This window comes from Vipera berus, assembly GCF_964194415.1.
Source record: "Vipera berus genome assembly, chromosome: Z".
Classification (NCBI taxonomy): Eukaryota; Metazoa; Chordata; class Lepidosauria; order Squamata; family Viperidae; genus Vipera; species Vipera berus.
Genome location: NC_138205.1, coordinates 21,179,780 through 21,199,655, shown reverse-complemented (window position 1 = coordinate 21,199,655; position 19,876 = coordinate 21,179,780). Strand labels below are relative to the sequence as shown.

General features: G+C 40.1%; 1 protein-coding gene across 1 annotated transcript; it reads right to left on the bottom strand.

Moving 5' to 3' along the window:
- Positions 1 to 4,304: 4,304 nt before the first annotated feature.
- Positions 4,305 to 17,138, bottom strand: LOC308678369 (sulfotransferase 1B1-like). Its single transcript, XM_081345514.1, has 7 exons — positions 16,745 to 17,138; positions 15,469 to 15,597; positions 15,279 to 15,376; positions 15,052 to 15,178; positions 10,115 to 10,209; positions 5,905 to 6,085; positions 4,305 to 4,542 (listed from the first exon to the last, which is right to left on the bottom strand). The coding sequence occupies exons 1-7, from the start codon at positions 16,923 to 16,925 to the stop codon at positions 4,433 to 4,435; spliced, it is 921 nt and encodes a 306-aa protein (XP_081201640.1). The 5' UTR covers positions 16,926 to 17,138; the 3' UTR covers positions 4,305 to 4,432.
- Positions 17,139 to 19,876: the final 2,738 nt, after the last annotated feature.

Genomic DNA, 19,876 nt, shown 5'->3' with positions numbered 1-19,876 from the left:
CTCTGGGAGTGGAAGGTCAGGCCACTGCCTCAAATAATCAAGGAGAAAGTTCATCTACAACTTCTGTTTCAGCCATTCTGAAAAAAACTTCTTTCTCTACAGCTGGAGAGAAAACCTCAATCACTTGTTCAACCAAATAGACTACAACTTTCTATTTGGTTTGTTTTCCATTGAATCCCAGACAAAAAAAATATCTCGAAAATAGCTTTCATTAAATATTCAGATTATGAGATGTACTGGACACCCTCGACTTCTCACTTTGTGAACAGATCATAGATTTGAGTCTATTGGTAAATCACAATGAACTGATCTGCCCTTTCAGCCTCTCCTGTCACTGGCATAGATTTCCCAATGGTTAGGTAATGGAACAACAGATGATGTTTGCCACCTACTGCATTCATTGTAAATACCCTGTCCCCTCACCACCAATATATTCAAGCTGCTTTCCATTTTCAGCTCTTTTCAAGTTCTTCTAAGTCAGGGGTCTCCAAAGCTGGCAACTTTAAGACTTGTGGATTTCAGTTCCCAGAACTCTTCGGCCAGCATGGCTAGCTGAGGAATTTTGGGAGTTAAAGTCCACAAGTCTTAAAGTTGCCAATGTTGGAGATCCCTGTTCTGATTGTCCACATTTTCTCACTTGATCTGAGGACAAAACTAGGTCTCCTCCAACAGAAGCCTTATCAGCCAAATAGCTAGAGGAACCCATGATGTCAGTGGGACCCACACCAAGCTTACAGACATTATTTTGTATCTTGTGATGGTTTAGAGTAGACTGTAAGAAACCCAATAACCCAAATACTTGCACTATGGATCTTTTCTTGAAATCTGCCTTTTCCAAGTTTAGATATACAGACACTCTTAAAAGATAGGGGACAATTTCCAGTGGGCTGAGAACAGATTAATAAGTAATCTACAACAGGAGTCCCCAACCCCCAGTCTGTGGACCAGTACCGGGCTGCGGCATGCCAGCAACCGGTCCGCACAAACAAGCAAAGCCCCATCTGCAGGATGCAGGCAGCACACAAAACCATGCGCACTCTGGTCAGCGGAAAAACCTCTCTCCACGTAACCAGTCCCTGGTGCCAAAAAGGTTGGGGACCTCCTGATCTACAAGATTGGGAAAATATGATGCAACTGTTTAAATGCTAATCTGCAAATGTTTAAACGTTTATTTAAAGTTCCACAGTAATTTCAGCAAAAACTAAGTGCTGAATTAATGGACTGCAGCAGTCTTTGCCAGGAAATTCAGCAATTAATAATTTATAAAGTTATTTCTAGTAAGGTCAAAGAAATCAGAACGTGCCACTAAGACCTAATTTATGGCTGAAAAGCTACATGTGAGTCTCTACATAAATTATATCAGGTTCCAATCTTAGGAGAAATGTAAGATACACATTGGGGAACTTAAAACTGGCTAAGAACTTAAATCACAATAATAACCACCCTAGCACCATCTATCTTCACTCTGCTTTTATTGCAACTGGATCCTAATTATTAACATTACAAAAGTGACGTAGTGCAGAATAATATTTGAGAATGTATGATGGTATCGGTCATTTAATTTGTTAAATTTATCAAGCAACTTTGGGTGAATTAGTTAGACTAACTATAAATAGGAGCATATTAAATATATTCTGGAAAATATACAAACAAGTTCATAATAGTAAAGGGAAGTCTCGAAACCCAAAGGTCAACAGTGAAAACAGTTACTTTTGTGATAACCTGATTTCACCATGGAAAACATAGCAGAATGATGTTTGTGAATCTTTGGAGTCACTTCATTCCATAACAATTAGAATACTTCGAATGCATTCTTCATGATATATCTACGCAATATTCATGAAAACAATAGAATAATAGAACTGGATGGAACCTTGGAGGTCATCTAGTCCAACCCCCTGCTCAAGCAGAAAACCCTATACCATTTGAGACAAACGGCTGTCCAGTCTCTTCTTAAAAACTTCCAGTGTTGGGAGCATTCAGAGTTTCTGGAGGCAAGCTGTTCCACTGATTGTTCTAACTGTCAGGAAATTTCTCCTTAGTTCTAGGTTGCTTCTCTCCTTGATTAGTTGCCACTCATTGCTCCTTATGCTGCCTTCAGGTGCCTAACTTGTCTGTTAGACAAAAACGTTTTGGTAAAAAGATTTTGTCAGTTAGGATAATTAATCAGTGAAACACCTTGCCCCCCAGGAGTTGTGGGTGTTCCATCGTGGAAGTTTTTAAGAAGAGATTGCACAGCCATTTGTCCGGAATGATATAGCGCAGACATGTCAAACACAAGGCCCGGGGGCCAGATCTGGCCCGCGAAGTGGTTTCATGTGGCCCGCAAAGCTATCCTGGAAACAGTGAGGGAACGGCCCCCACTGCCTTGGCCCTGGCCCAGAGACCCTCCTTCTGCCAGAGACCCTCTGATCTGCCCAGGCCCCCAAAGGCACCCTTGATGCGAACAATGTAGAGCTGGCCATGCCCACCCAGTAGGCCATATGCACTCTAGCCACGCCCACCCTGGCCATACCCACCCGGCCCCTTGAGGGCACCCGCAATGCTGATGCGGCCCTCAATGAAATTAAGTTTGACACCCCTGATATAGCGTTTCCTGTCTGAGCAGGAGGCTGGATTAGAATACCTCCAAGGTATTCTGTTCAAACTCTGTTATTCTGTATTCAATATTTTAGGCAAAAAAAGTTCCTAGAAATGTTCCTATAAGATAGTGGATTTACCCTTGCCCACTGTAAAAAATAGAATCTGTTTCTTTTATGTGCATCTTTTTATATTTCTTGATGAGCTGACATAATGCCTCCAGTAACTGATAGTTCTATTAGAAGGAAATGCCCTCTCTTTAGCCGGCACAATTATTCAAGATCTCCAAGAAGTGTTGCCAAGTTCTCTTCAATTGCCATTTCTGTGCAATGTTTAGTGGAGAAGTAACTGTTGCACCTATTTTACTGGACACCTTCGTTTACTACTTTGGGAAATAATCAGGAGAAAAGCAGGCTCTGCTCTTCTTGTGCGTTTCACAGCAGACTGATCATATCAGCAAGTGAAGTTTGTGCAGAGTTTGGATATTAATTATATTGGGTGATATATTTGCAGCTAATATCAAAAGAAGAAAATGCCGAAAAGAAATGGGACAGTATTACAGTGTCACCAAGTTTCCTAAGGCAGGGGTCCCCAACCCCCGGTCCGTGGACTGGCACCAGGCCGTGGCATGCCAGAAACCAGTCCATACAAACAAGAAAAGCCCCAACAGCGGGATGCAGGCAGCACTCGGAAACCGCCCCCCCCCGCTCCTGTCCGTGGAAATACCTCTCTCCATGGAACCAGTCCCTGGTGCCCAAAAGGTTGGAGGCCGCGGTCCTAAGACACTGACATAGCTTGCATGAAAGATATTTCTCTGTATTTCTTTTCCTTCCCCTGGACTAAGGGATGCAACACAGACTAGGGTAAATGAGTATAGATTGTGGTGTATGTGGGATTTATGGCAATGTCAAAATCTGCAAGAAAGTGGTCAAGGAGCTTACTTACAGGTAGTCCTAGCCTTACGACGGAATTGGGACCCGAATTTCCATTGCTAAGCAAGTTGGTTGTTAAGTGAGTCATGCCCAATTTTACCACCTTTTGGGCATGGTTCTTAAGTGAATCATGTCTTTGTTACGTGAATCATACAGTTGTTAAGCTTTCCCCACTGACTTTGCTTGTCGGAATTCGACTGGGAGGGTTGGAAATAGCAATCAAGTGATCCCGGGTTGCTGCAACCGTCATAAATATATGCCAGCTGCCAAGTGTCTGAATTCTGATCACATGACCATGAGGAGGATGCAGGGGTCATATGTCATGGGCACTGTAACTTTGAACAATTGCTAAATGAATAGTTGTTAGTCGAGGACCCCCTGGGCAGTAGTCTCACAACAATGGTTGTCACAATCAAAGTCTTGTCCCTTTAAGTATGTGGCACCTACAAAAAGGGCCGCGCTTGATTCTGTGCCTGCCATCTTGCAGATTTTTTATCCTTCTCCAATTCCTCTTTTGAGTACAGAAATAATTCTCTTTATTGCTAGCTTTTCTTATTTTATCTAGAGCAGCGCTCCCCAATTTTTCTGGCTTTGTGAACCAGCAGCAGCAGAGGGGTGGGGGGAGAGAAGGGATGGTTCTGTGTGAAAGCAGTCTCGCCTGCTGCTTGTGCGGCCCGGATCCAAATGGGCCACAGCCTGGTACCTGGCCATGGACCAGGAGTTGAGGATCCCTAATCTAGAGAATCCAGGTCCTTTTTCCCAATCACTCAAACATTGCAGAGCCTTTTATCCCCCACATTGATATGTGCATTGCATCCTCATTTTTAATAGCAAACTCGTTTATTGCAACAGCAGTGCACTGGACGGGACTGTATTTTCCTATTTGACCAAGTCCCAAAGAGGATAATTTCCTGAGACTGTCATTCTTCCTGGAAATGTAAACTTGTCCCTTTCATCTTCTGCTGGTAATGTGCATCAAATACCTCCCTTTGAGCCACTGTAAAATAGTTCTTCCAATCACCAACTGTACCTGAGGAAACAACAACAAAAAAACATAAGGGGAATTTCAAGATTAAGAAAAGTTTTGCATTACACCTGCAAAATCCATTCCACCACATTCTCTCCTAATTTGGGGAAGATCTGAGATTACCACCCATATTTTTTTTTATAAAAGGCAGCTTTCCGTTCCCTCCAGCTTTTGCTAAAGAAGGCAGATCAGAACTGATCTACTGGTATGTTTGATCTCCAGACAATTTGTAGTAGGGTCCCAGTGATGAAGTTACCCTGCTTCTTCAAAATAATAATAATAATAATAATAATAATAATAATAATAATAATAATAATAATAATAATAATAACAACAACAACAACAACAACAACAACAACAACAACAACAACAACAACAACAGCAAATCCTGGAACATCTCTCATGAATGGTTTTCCATACATGCTTTAGTTTTGTGTGTAACATTTGCGTCATAGCTAATTCTATGTGTTCTTCTGGGTCAGGATTAGATATCCTATGCAAATTCATTCACAAGTGCAACTTACTTACTCCCAAGAAAGGATTAACAAGATGGCAGCCCAAATCAACTCCTCTGAAGAGCTTGACAGATTTGGACTGCGGTGGCTCACGTGGTTAAGACGCTGGTTTGGAGGTTAGCAAGCCCGCATTTGAGATCCGAGTGCTGCTGTGTGGTGGGCCGAGCTCCTGTCATTCGCTCCAGCTCCTTGACGGAGACATGAAAGGAGCCCCCGTGGGCATCCCCCAGGCAATGGTGACGTCACCGGCTAATCCTTTTAACCTTAAAGGTTTCCTCCGACCTGAATGGGATGGGAGCTGGACACACACATACACACTCTTGCCAAGGGCTAGGTGCTATAAGGTTTGACCCATAGACGAGATAACTCTGTAGGTTTTGATATAAAAGCAGGTGGATAATCTGCTGCCCCAAATCTGTTTCTTGAAGCCTCCAGCACCCACTTGAATCATGGTTCTTAAATCACTGACACTGTTTCATGTTACATTAAGGCAGTAAAACATAGTAACGCTGAATGAATGTAGCCCTAAAACAGACTTAATCTTTTCAAAAGAAAGATGTTCCCACTTCATCTGCTTCCCTCAAAATCAGGGCAAAACAAGAAATCGACGTCTCATCCCCATGTTTGACTGGGTTTTCATCCATCCTATAGCCCTTAAACTTCACAAAAGTCTTCAGTGTCAACAGCCAACAAAACATTGCTTATTCCAGATATAAAGGTTCCTGACTTAGAACTAGTTTAAATGGCCTGCTTTTCTATTTTTAAGCTACTTTAAATGGCCTGCTTTTCCTTCTATTTTAAGGAAAGTCACTCTACAAATAAAGAACCACCATTTTGGGTTCGATCTTACCTTTCCTCATGAAGGTGCTTTTCGACTTGTCAAAGAGGGCACTGGGTACAGTATCATAATTTGCCATGGGATTCTCCTTCATGATCTCAAATGTTGCCTTATGCACTATCTTCTGAACAACGTCTTCAGGCAAGTCGACTTCCAGGAAATCTTTTACACGGCGGACTTCACGGGCTAAATCCTAGCAGAAGAGAGGCATGGGTGGGGAAAAGGCCACAATGTGAGCAGTGTGAAATTAATTCACTGCATGCTCTTAGATGCTGAACAGATTGGTGAGAGGATGCAGGGAAATGATGGGGGGGGAATAGTTTTACCCAGTGCTTTTTTTGTAAAAGAAAAAGGTGCTGGAACTCACACATGTCATACAACCCGCCTTGCCTACCCTACAAGGTTCCATCCAAAAAAGGTGCCGGAACTCCGTTCTGAGCGTTCTATGAGAAAAAAAGCCCTGGTTTTACCTCCAGAAGTCAAATCAGATGGCATTTGGATCTATTTTACCCATACAAGTAGTCCTTGACTTACAATCACAAGTGAGTCCAAAATTTCTATTTCTAAGTGAAGCATTTGCTAAGTGAATTTTGCCCCATTTTACGACCTTTCTTGCCACAGTTGTTAAATGAATCACTGCAGTTGTTAAGATGGCAACACGGTTGTGAAGTCAATCTGGCTTCTCCATTGACTTTGCTTGTCAGAAGGTTGCAGAAGCTGATCACATGACCCCAAGGCACTGCGATTGTCATAAATATGAGTCGGATGGCAAGCATCTGAATTTTGATCACCTGACCATTGGGGATGCTGCAACGGTCGTAGGTGTGAAAAATGGTCATAAGTCACTTTTTTCAGTGCAGTTGTAACTTCAAACGGTCACTAAATGATCTGTTGTAAGTCGAGGGCTACCTGTTTTTAATCTCCTAGCATCTCACAATTGTCCTGGACACTAACGTGGAGGAAGCAACATTTGATTTCAGGTGTGTGAGAAAAACTCCAATGTGAAATGGACGTCTCATGATAAATGTGTACTTCGAAAAGATGTGAAGGCTGGGAAAGAGGAGGGATGGACTAATAAAAAGACAAGGGATAAAGAGATGGAGAAGATGGAGGGTTGAGGATAAGCTTTTACTCCTAGCCTTTTATGGCTTTCTTCACAACTCTTACTTCCCAAGTCCCAGAATCTTCAAGGCTTGGTGGGACACTTTACAACTTAGGCTAGCTTCCAGTGTTAACCCATTCAGGTAGTCCTCAACTCACAACTGGTCACTTATTGACTGTTCAAAGTTATGATGGACTTTTTCAAAAACATTCCCAGTAACTTTAGTATACCACGATTCACCCCAAACTATTTCAACATATCTATAACAGGGTTACAAAAAATAGTAACTTGATCATTTTAGTCATTCTTCATCTCTAAATAATATTTCCGTATTTACACATTATTTTGGCTACAATTGCTATGAAAACTGCAGATTTTCTGGAACTCTTCTATCTACAGGCGATCCAGGCAGGAAATTAGTTACCCAATGGTATAAAGTAATGTTGAAACTCCAGATAGATTGCAATTCACTAGTCTTTGAGTCAACTGCAGAAAAGTCTTCAGGCATAATATTTTGCACTGCTATAACAAGGCTAGAACTGCTGCTCTTCTTAGGGATTTAAAAAAACGTAAAGGTTCCCCCGCACATGTGTGCTAGTCGTAACACCACAGAGACCCCAGAACTGCAAAGGCCTGTACTCCTTCAGCACCACAACACAAGTGCATTCTCTGCACTTCCCACTTACCACTCAGAGACCACAGAACTGCAAGGGCCTACGCCTCTTCAACAACACAGCACAGGTACGTCAGCCGTGTTTCCTACGAACAGCATAGAAGTACTGCACCTGCCAAGGCCTACACCGTCTCCATGCCAACATGCGGGTGCGTCAGCTGTGCTTCCTACAGACAGCACAGAAGCCCCAAGCCTGCCAAGGCCAGCACCTCTTCAACGCCCAGAAGCAGATATGTCAGCTGTGCTTCCTACAGACAGGTCAGCACCTCTTCAACGCCCAGAAGCAGGTGCGTCAACACTTCAAACTGCACCACCTCTTGCCAACAACGACATAACTTCCAGCAATAGTCAACGATCGAATCGACAACCAGCACAACTTTTAGAGAGGAAAATTATAGTTTCTAGATTTCAAAGATAGGTTTGAGATGCGTCAGGGTAAGCGGTCCTCTGGGAAGTTTAGAACTCTGGGTGATGAGAGAAAAGCCATGTTCCTCAAACCATAGTCAGTGCTTTTGAAATGACACTGCGTTCACAAACTTCCTTTTCTAATCACTTTTGGGAATTGCTTGTTAACTGCTTTTCAGCTATCAGAAACTTTGGTTTTAGAAAGTTACGAATGGATTAAGGGTCTTGATAAATTTGAAATAAGATTTTGGAATTAATTATACAGAATCATTCCCATGGGAAAATACTTTTAAAGTATTTTAAAAAAAAAAAATAGTACGTTTTTAAAAATTGGACACTGCAGGGAACTAAAAGTTACAATTAAAGGAGAAGAACACTTAAACTTGACTTACAATTTCTGAATGAAAAAAATATTGGACGCATTAAAGGATATTTTTGAACAATTTATCCAAAAGTTAATTTTAAGAGTTTCTGCCTCTAAAGACACTCTGTGTCTAAAAGGTGTTATGGAACAAGTTCTATCTTAACAAGATGAAGACTGAGTTGAATGTGGATTTACTAGAATGACTACAAGAGTGACATGAAAAAAGATATCAATACTAGAGATATGATATCTTATGTCTTAATTAATAATTAATAGGATATACAAATAACAAGCCAAGAGAGTGATCTGGATAATTCTGCTAGATTGCAATTACAGAAGAGGCTCATTAAAGTTTTGAAGAATCTTGTGGGAAGGGACAAATAAAAACTGAAAACAAATCAAATTCTACAAAATTATTTGAGGGGACTAAAGATTAAGATTGTTAGAATAAAAGGAAGGAATGTAAAGGTTTATGTGAGCAAAGTTAAAATATTCATTTATTCATTTACTTGCTTGCTTACTTACTTATTTTTTTACTGTCGGCATTTCCCCATAAATGCAAGGACTGTTTTTTTTCCCCAGTTCAACTGAAAGTCAATCCATTTGGTTACAACAGGAATTGACCAGCCAGCTTGTCACCTTAGCTTGACATCATCAGCTGAGAGAGAGTGATTTGTCCAAAGTCATCCAGTCAGCTTTCATGGGTGAGGCAGGACTAGAACTCACAGTCTCCTAGTTTTTAGCCTGGTGGTCCCTTAACCATGAGACCAAATTGGCTCTCAATATGTTATTATCTCTTAATGGACTTTATGGATTTGTTAATAAGATAAGAGATGGGATATGGGAAGAATTTGTTTTATTTTAAGAGTAGGTGAGAAGTTATTAAAATTGTTTATATTTGTGATAAAGGTGGCAAGTAATTTCTTTATATATTTATCTTCTTTTTCTTTATGATATTGATTTTTTTCTTTTCTATTTCTTGCTCTATTTTTCATCCTTTTTTGCACCTTCTGTTCTTCCCTTTTTTCTTTTTTTCCAATTACAACAGTTTTTATTGTTTTACTGTTGTAATTACAATTTTTTAAAAAAAATACTATTTTAAAAAAGGAAATAACATTTCATAATCTTTAATGTGAAAACATTATGATCTCATAAGATTTCAACATCCTTATCGGAAAGTTTTCATTCTTACCCAAGCTATGAGGTTTAGATACTTCATGAAATTTCGCTGGTGTGGCCGTGGGTGTGTATAAAAATTGTTGGATGCTGTAGGCCAGGGGTCTTCAAACTTGGTCCTTTTATGACTTGTGGACTTCAACTCCCAGAATTCCTCAGCCAGCATTGCTGGCTGAGGAATTCTGGGAGTTGAAGTCCACAAGTCATAAAAGGGCCATGTTTGAAGACCTCTGCTGCAGGCATTGCTTGAGAAACTGGCAGAATCACTGGCACCAGGCTACTGATTAGCACAGCATCTTGTTTTCCACAAAAGTCAATGAAATACTGTACCTCTGAAATCCCTTAAGCAAGAAATGAAAATAATAACCTACTGAAACTATTAAGAAACTGTGATTCAGATCTTTGCCTAATCCCTAAGATTGTACAACACTTAAAGGATTTCTCTGTCACTTGGAACTTCCTCTTTTATGTGGATTTTGTTTCTCTACCACTTGGAACTTACTTTTTTCATGTCTTCATAGAAGATGTAGAGAATGCGATGATTATCTTTCTCATCCCAGTAACGCCGCACATGATCATACCAAGATCCCCAGGGAACTAAGTCACAAATAAAGGAAGACGGAAAAAGAACAAGGATCATGGTTCATTTAATAAAAAACAGTTGATCAAAAAAGCAGCGCAATAAGGCATGGTCACTTTACCTGTCAATCTCACAGGAATCGATGGCATTTATATCCCAATAAGGTTTCCAAAGCAAATGTGGCAAAAGAGAGGAGAGAAGTAATTGGGAAAGCTATGGGAATTAGACTTTGAGCTCGATGGAGTAGAGAGAAAGTAAAAAAAAAAGAAAGGAAATACCTGTACATAGTGTACATGTACAGAATGTATTTCTATGGGAGGAATGGGAGGCATGAAAAAGAACAAAAGGGTGACAGATTTATATGAAACAGAAAGGGGCATGAATGAATGGAAGAGTGGAAGTGATGAAATGCAGGTTCTCCTTAAGCACAATAGAGCCCCAAATTTCTGTTACTAAGGGAGTTTTGCCCCATTTTATAACCTTTTTTTTGCCAAAGTTGTTAAACGAAATCACTGCAGTTGTTAAGTGAATCATGCGGTCGTTAAGCTAATCTTGCTTTCCCCATTGACTCTGCTTGTTCAAGCCAGCTAAAAGGGTTACAGAGAGTGCTATAAAGCACTATGGAGCAGTGTGCAAGTCTAAGTCTATTGCCATTGCTATTGCTATCCCATAAATACATGCCAGTTGCCAAGCTCCCAAATTTTGATCATGTGACCATGGGGATGCTGTCGTAAGTGTGAAAACTAGTCATGTCAGTTTTTTCAGTGCCGTAACTTCGAATGGTCACTAAACAAATGGTTGTAAGCCGAGGACTGCCTGCAATGGATAAAGGATTACAATGAGTGGCATATAGTGTGAATTGGGCATAAATGAATGTGCAAGAGAGGCATCTATATGACTCTTCATCATTTTAGCCATTGTCTATCCACTGCAGGATGAAGGCCTCTTCTGCATGTTTCCAACCAATACAGTCCTGCGGTGAGGGCCATTTTTGAGGTTGTATTGGCATGCGGAAGGAATAGACCAGGGTTAGGTAACCTTGGCTCTTTTATGACTTGTGGACTCCAACTCCCAGAATTCCTGATCCAGCATCTGGCTCAGGAATTCTGGGAGTTGAAGTCCACGAGTCATAAAATAGCCAAGGTTGCCTACCCCTGGAATAGACCATAATCTGCCATGCTGGTCCAATGCAGGTTGGCAGATGTGATAATTGTTGTTAGTTTGGGATATCTATCATGGCCTGTTTGCCTTGGGAGACCCTTCTGGACATATACACATCTGACGACATAGCCCACAATTTCATTTACCCCCACAAGCCCCTTCGCCTCCTCAAGGCCCCAACCACAGAAGGAGATATAGCTCTTACTCTTCCCTTTTTCAGCTGACACTAATCCCTGAATGATTATCCAAAAGGTAATGTAGGCTCTTAGTTTGAAAACTGAACAACAAAAACCCCTTTCTTAGCTGCACATGGAGTCACAATTCATTTATCATTCTAATGCTTAATTAAAATCTGCATAGGTGAATATACACTTTAGGAACAATTTATATTTTTAATCAAGCTCACCTGCACATATTTTAACTAAATAGCATCACCTGAGAAGAATCATGGAACCGATGATGAGAACAGTAATTTCCAAAAGTTACTTACATTTAAAAAATGTAAAACAAACATGCTTCTTATGCAACTGAAAGTTTGTGTATATGTATAATGCAGGGGTGTCAAACTGCTGGCCTGCGGGCCAGACACATCACAAGGAAACCGCACCCACTCCATTGCCGGCAATGGGGTAAAAGCTCCGATAGGTTGTGCAACGTCACATGACGTTGTGAGTTTGACATGTCTGGTATAATGGATCAATCTGCTCTATTGCCCTAATTGAAACCCTTCTCCCTAAAAATATAACATTTGCAAACACTTTCTCCTTCAACTCACACTTGAACTATTCCCTAATAGAAACCAGTTTTAAGAGCAATGGAAAAAGAAATCAAACACAAAATAGAATAAAACTCTTTACTTTAAATAATTACAGATGAAAAAAGACTATTGTGAGTGCATCATCTCTGCAGCCAAGATTGTTTTCATACAAGCCTAGAAACTGCATTTACACACCATGTTAAGCTTGATTATTCTCAACCTTGGCTGTTTTTAGTGGCTTAACAAGGAGGTGTGAACACAGACCATTTGATTGATCTATGGCTCAATGTTTTGCAGAAATAATAATAATAAAAAGATTATTTGTAAGCAGGTTAAATTGGTTAAGTGAGTTTGGGGTTTCAGACCTCATATCTCCAGAATGGACTGAGACACATGCTTCTCTCTCTGAAACTTCAAAAATAATTGCCAGTTAATAGAACAAGGGTCAACTAAATAAGCCAATGGCTTCCTGGTTATCAGCAGTTCCCAATAAAAAAATTATGATCTGAGCCAGTATCCAGTGCTGCAGTGAAATAAAAACTACCTTAGGATGGAGTTTCCTTATTCTGAACAAATTAAAATTTGGTACACAATATAGTCTGAAAGTCACACACAACGTGACTCCTGAAAGGTTTGTAGAGACAACAAATCCCTTGGCACTGCTATTTTTCAGCAAATAATATTAAACCCAGTGACCTAAAGGATAGGTAACATAGGAGGAAGCAGATGAGAGAAAATCAGCTTATGGAAAAAAAGGTGTGGATGACAGTTAAGAAACTTTTGGCAGCCTTTGAGTCAGTTTTAACTCCTCATGACTGCCTGGAAATCTTTTGCATTTTTCAGGGCACGATATTAGAAGTGGATTACCCACAGAAAGAATAATAAACTGAATACAGAGCCAACAATCATGGTGGAATGAAGAATTACTGTGTAGATCAACTCTTTGTAATTCATCTCTGGATAAGGAAAGGACTTGAGATCACCCAAAGGTACTCCAGACAGCTGCTTCTCATGAGAAGACCACAAGACAGTGGTCTCTGGTAGTTTTAGAACTCTGGGAGATGAGAGAATAGCCACCTTTCTCAAACCATGATCAGTGCCTCTATGTACTTACTTTTCTAATCACTTTCAAAATCACTTGTTAACTGCTTTTCAGCTATTACGAACTTTTGGATCAGCATTTTACTCTTCAGGGTGAGTTTCCTTCAATTGTTAGCAAAACAAGTTTTAAATGAAAGTTTAAGGACTCAAACAATGGGGGGGGGAAATAAACAGCAAAGGTTGATTGGAATTTTGATTTTATCAAATTACGAATGGACTGAGGTCCAGGTGAATTTGAAATAGGATTTTGGAATTAATTAGAAGAATTCTTCCTGTGGGAAAATGCTTTTGCTTTGATTTTTTTTAAACAAACAAACAAACATGATAGGGTGAGACTTTGAAGGTTGGACATCAGAACTAGAAAAAACTAGAATTGCAAACGTTACAATTAAGGAGATGAACACTTGAAATTGACTTACTAATGCAGAATGCAGGAAAATATTTTAATATTGAAGGATACAATATCTGAGCAATGGATCCAGACAATAATTTTAAGATTGTCTGCCTCTATAGATAGACTGCATTTAAAAGATGTTATAGAAAAGGAGCAAATTTTGCTGGACAAGACTGAGACTGATCCAGAAATGGATTTTAAAAAATGACAGGCTACAAGAACGACATGGAAAGAGACTGCACCAGACGTGAAAAGAAAAGCATTTCTTATTTTCCAAGTAGTTATTCAAGAACAGTTCTGTATAAGGCAAAGACCATTGGCTTAACATTGCAATTCTCTGCCTCCAAAACAGAATTCTGGTATCGTCTTTATTTATTTCTCTCCAGGGCCTGAGTAAGAATAAATTCCCCATGAAGAACCTGTCTCCCAAAACAAAATTTTGGTGGTGACATTTCATAAGACTGGCAAGGAGATGTGATCCACTTTTGGCCTTCAGCCTACATAGGATTGATATTCCAATCAGTTATTGCAAATTGCTTGTAGGTTAGCCAAGTCGGTATTGCAAATGCCTCACGTGTGCATTTCAAAGGAATTGCTGAACAAGCTTTGGTGATTGCATCATTGTATGATAAATCACCTTTGCTTTTAAATCTATACGGTATTGCTTAATTAATTAAGATAAATGGGACAACCCAAGTTCTCTGACACCTGCTAAGGAAGGGAGCCAAGGGCTAGATACTAGAAATATTTCCCCTAAAAATATTCTCAGCAAAGAGTTAGCTGTTGGACTCCCCAATATATTGACCAAATTAACCATCAGACCATCCCCAAATGTTGTCTGTTGAAGAAGATGCCTTACAGTATATAAGGTACTACTGTGTGCCCTCACTGTTCCTTAAGAAAAGTATAAAAAGGAAGCAAGCCCCAATCCCCACAGGGACTGCCACAAAGAAGAGGGGTGGTGGTGTCAACCTATTTTCCAAAATACCAGAAGGCAAGACAAGAAACAACAGATGGAAAGTAATGAAGGAGAGAAGCAGCCTAGAACTAAGGAGAAATTTCCTAACAGTGAGAACAATTAACCAGTGGAATGGCTTGCTTTCAGAAGCTGTGGGTGCTCCATCACTGGAGGCTTTTAACGGCCACTTGTCTGGAATGGTCTCCTGTTTGAGCAGGGGATTGGACTAGAAGACTTCCAAGATCCCTTCCATATCTGTTATTCTGATATTTTGAACTGTGGTACAGCTCAAAAGACTTAGAAAGATATGTAAGGCCTGCTCAGGGAGGTCCCTCCCATATTATTTTGGGGGGATCCTTCCCAGCAAGCTGAATGGATGTGATGTATCTATGTTACTTTTTAATATTTACTCTAAAAATCACTTTTGGCATTTCAGAGTGGCTTGAGCTATTGTCTCTGAATCCTGCTGGCCACTGGTATCAATATACCTTTGCCTTCCATGAATTTTGTTACATACTCTTCCCAGGTCCCTGGATCTGGCTGGGTTAAATTCATCTGGTCAAAGAAGTAATAGGATACCAGATTATCCTTGGCATTGCGAGCAACGTAGATCATCTGTGATGGGATAGAAAAGAGAGTGATAACGCACGCACGAGGCAGTAGAGTAGGGCTGAGGAGGGGAACAAAGATACAGGGGAGTCTTAGATGAACTTACTTTGCACTTATTTTCCCAAAAGCTTTTAGGGACAAGCTGGAAGGGGAGGTGGGTCTTGATCACACGAGGAGATGGAGCATTCACCAATTTATCAACTCCTGAGGAAGGAGAAGCAGAGAAGAAGACAACATGTGTATTCAAAACCTGAGGATGAGGATGACATGAGGATGGCTATGCTTCTTGGCCTTACCAGAAGGAATAGGAGGCGGAGAGCAGATTTCTAGAAATGGGATCCGCACATATATGGGGGCCCGGTGTGCCTTTTCCAAATCGCCTTTGTTCAGTATCAGATCCACAATTTCTTGCATCCATGTGGTACCTGAAAGCCCAGAGGATAGAAATAATTAGGACAATCACTTGGTGACAGCACAAATCCCCTTTCCCAACTACAATTCATTACATTGGGCCCACGTCCTTACATATTGCCTATAGACTAAACTGTATCAGTGGTGCAATATTAATATTCATCATTCAACAAATGTACTATTGCATGTAGCAGCACAAATAAATATTCCGTTTTATGTGAATTAAAACAGCACCACCTGCACATGACAGAACAGTATCAGCAGAATTGGGGGAAATCCAAGATTTGTGAAAATAAAAATAGTTTTTGGAAAAATAGCATACAGCAAACGATGTGGAAGGGGAAGGGAACCGAACAGCCCAATTAGGACTTAGCAAGCTCTTGCAAACAGAATATATTTCGCTGGAGAGTAGAAATGGAAAAAGAAGAATGGAGAATGGACTTTCCTGAATGGAGGCATTTATTGCATCTGAGGTCATCTAAAGAAGCTTAGAGAATACGGGACAGAAAAGTGTCCTATGATTATCACAGCTCCTTATTTTCCCACTTCTCTGTTTCATGCATTTTGAAATAGTACTGTGCAAATTAACAAGCAGGGCACCTACAGCTGTACAATTACCTATTGACAACCTTCACTTATAGCCCAGTTTTCACTTCTGAGACAGTTAATCCAATGTGTTGAAAAGCAAAACCTTGAGAGCAGACTTATTAAAAAAAAACCTCTTATATTTCCATAGAATGACAGGTTTCAGGTATTTGAGAAGTATCATATGGAATTTAATCCATATAAACACCTATTTATGAAACTCAAGTGCAGAACGGTTGGTTCTAGTTAATCCCAATGTGCAATTCCAGCATTATGAAAACAGGAGCACAGACCTGACTCTCTTGTGGGAAATCTGCTCAATCCTGGAAATGCTCATGAAAAATCTACCGGTTGGCAGACAACCCTTCAGCCAAAAAGAATTCTAAAGGCGCGAGGAAAAATGCATTACTCTCAGTTTTTCAGCACATGCCGCACATCCCAGATCTAAGAGCTGCTTGTCACATCTGAGATTGGCTTGTTACCTTTTTGTGCGATCAAGGCTAAACTCTTCTCTTAAACTTTCCTGAATTTTGTCCTTGCACCTTCCCTCTGCTATATTGCCCCATAACATCTCACCTGCTTTAGGATAAGTTGAGATGATCAAGTCATCTGGTCTTGCCTGGAAGTTTTCAATGGGACCCCACTGATTTGCAATAGGTTCCATCAGGGGGATTCCGTGGACCAACGTCAGCGGAAACCTATAAAAGATATCTGAATACTTATGTAAAAAATCACTGTAGTCTGGTTTTTCAGCCATGGTGCCTTTTTCAGGGTTGAAAGTTGTACAGTTCTTCTCCGAGTAAATAAGAGCTCTCTTCTGAAAGATTTTCTGAAGTTATTCTCCCAGAAGGAAAGCCTTCCCTCGCTCCTCTTGTCTGTAGGCACCGCTTGACAGCCTTTTTAATCTCCTTGCAGAAAGCTCCGCTCTCTTCTCATCAGTATTGCCTCAGGAGAGTTCAGCACTACGAAATTCTTTGCATTCAGTTATTTCAATGAGCCCAACCCATTGTTTATCAACCAAGGGGAGTTTCAGGGCATGGAAACGCCCAGGGAGGCGTTTCTGAGCATTTAACTGCTGGGTGTTTCCATTGAGCAATTGACCTGTTCCGGGGTCATATAAGGGCTTCAGATTACATACGCTAGGAATCCTCCAAGGGTTTAAAAACAACACACACACACACATCTTTTTTTTTTATTGAAAAGTTTTATAAAAGTTACAATATAAACCCCAAAACCAACCCACCCTAAACCCCCCCCTCTCCCTCCCCCACTTCCCAGAGCTGAGTACAGGGTTACAAATATAATAATCATAATCTAACTAACATTAACCAACTATATAAATAACCAAGTCCATAATGCGCTTTAACTCCCCTTTAACATAAATATAAACAGATTAAAAGTAAACATAATAATAAAAACATAAACAAATTAATATCCTAATTATTAAACAATACAATATCCAAGTTGTTAAACAACACTAATACTAAAAATAATAATATCATATAATTAAAATAAAAATTTCACTATAATAAACTATTAATAACAACTCTAAAATTTACTCATAGGCTAAATGGAACTTTTTATTCTGAATATAATCTATCCATCTTCTCCAGACCGAAATGTATCTTTCTTGTGAATAACCCTTCAAATAAGCAGAAATCTTAGCCATTTCTGCTAAATTTGACACTTTAAGCGTCCATTCTTCTATAGTAGGCAAGCAATCCTTCTTCCAATATTGCCCTACCAATAACCTTGCAGAAAACACACATCTTTTTAACTGACAGATGCCTAACAACTGAAAGAAAGCCCAACCCCCCCACCCCCAAATTTTCTCCTCAAGGGTAAAAGACACTTGGAGGCTCACAATAAACAGAGCTTTGGTCCTAAGCTCTCGTACTACTCTCGTTTCAAGATGAGTCTCACACAGAGATGGTTTTCTTTGCCTCTTGGTCACAGAAGGCATGTCTTCCAGCTGCTCTTGACATTGAAAAGCAAAGCAAAGCAAAGCAATATACAGTCCGGCAGGGAAACGGTGATCTCCTTTGGAAAACAGAACAACGTCTCTTACAGGTACGTATGTGAACATTCTGATTTATACGGATGAGGAACCAGAGAGAAGTCAGCAACTAGAATCCAACTAGCTTTTTCCCAGTTCTCCTCTATTAAGCAGACTATCCTGATGGAAGGTCCTGCATGTCACAAAGCCAATATTTCAGTCAACAAGCTCCTCAAGAAGGAAGACACACTTGGAGGGAGCCCCAGAATATGGCAGGTAGAGCAATAGTTCCTGAACCAGTCCCAGTGTCTGGATCTAGTTGTTATGATAACTTCCACATCGTGCCTAATGAAATTATAATTCTTGCTTAGCAACCACAATTGAGACTGGCAACTTGGTTGATGAGTGAAATTGTGATTGTGCTTATGATCTTCGGTCGCCTTTTCTTTACTTTATAGACCTGTGAAGGTCACACATGTAATCACAAAATTACTTTTTCATCGCCATTATAACTGTAAGAGGTTGCTAAATAAAGCAGTTGCTAAACAGAGCCTACCTGTAAAAGGATAGGTATCATAGTTCTAACAGCAGCCAAGTCCTGCACATTCTGTGTCAGCAAGTGATATACAAACACAGTTTTTACGATCTGATTGAGGTATGAAATGCTGTCAACATGCAGGCCTAGAGAAGAATGTAAAACAATTAATTACTGAAAGTTGAAATTAGCAATGCAGGTTACAAGTCTTACTAATTCTTTTGCATTCTTTTCTAAGTCAGTCGTGCATAGCTTTATATATGGTCCTCATTAAATGACCATTCATTCAGCAACCTTCAAACTTGCGACAGTGCTGAATGAGAGGTACTTATGACCTGCCTTGAAGTGCGAGCCATCCCAGTGCTCCTATGGATGTGACTGCCATCTAGACACTCAACAACTGGTCAGTATTTCCAATTGTCAGAGTGTCCCATGGTGACATGATCTGCTGCTGGTTTCCCACAAAGTCAATGGGGAAGCTGGTAGGAAATCAGAAGTCATGATCATATCAGAATCTCATTTAACAATGGTAGCTGGGGACTGCTAAAGCTGCTGCTGCCAAGCAGCATGGTGATGTGACATTGTGCTTTACAACTGCATCATTTAACAATGAAAATTCTTGTCCCAATTACTGTAGTTAAGCAAGGACTATCAGTACGCATTTACATATTTTTTTCTCCAGACTTGTATTTATTCTCAAATACTGCTCCTTGGTGGAGCAGTGGGCTAATGCCTCCTTAAGTAACACCAGCTGCCTGCAATTAGTGCAGGTTCGCGTCCCACCAGGTTCAAGGTTGACTCAGCCTTCCATCCTTCCGAGGTAGGTAAAATGAGGACCCAGATTGTTGGGGGCAATTAAGCTGACTTTGTAATAATGCCGCTTGGGGGTGTGTGTGAAAGCCCTAATAAGCAGGCATATACATAGAATGAAGGCTACTGCTAAGCTTGTAAGCCGCCCTGAGTCTTCGGAGAAGGGTGGGATATAAATGGAATTAAAATAAAATAAATAAAAATTATTATTATTATTATTATTATTATTATTATTATTATTATTATTATTATTATTATTATTATTATTATTATTACTACTACTACTACTACTACTACTACTACTATTCAATACATCCTGAGGCTACCATGAGCTAAAACAAAGACTACAAAACAGAATAACAGTTAG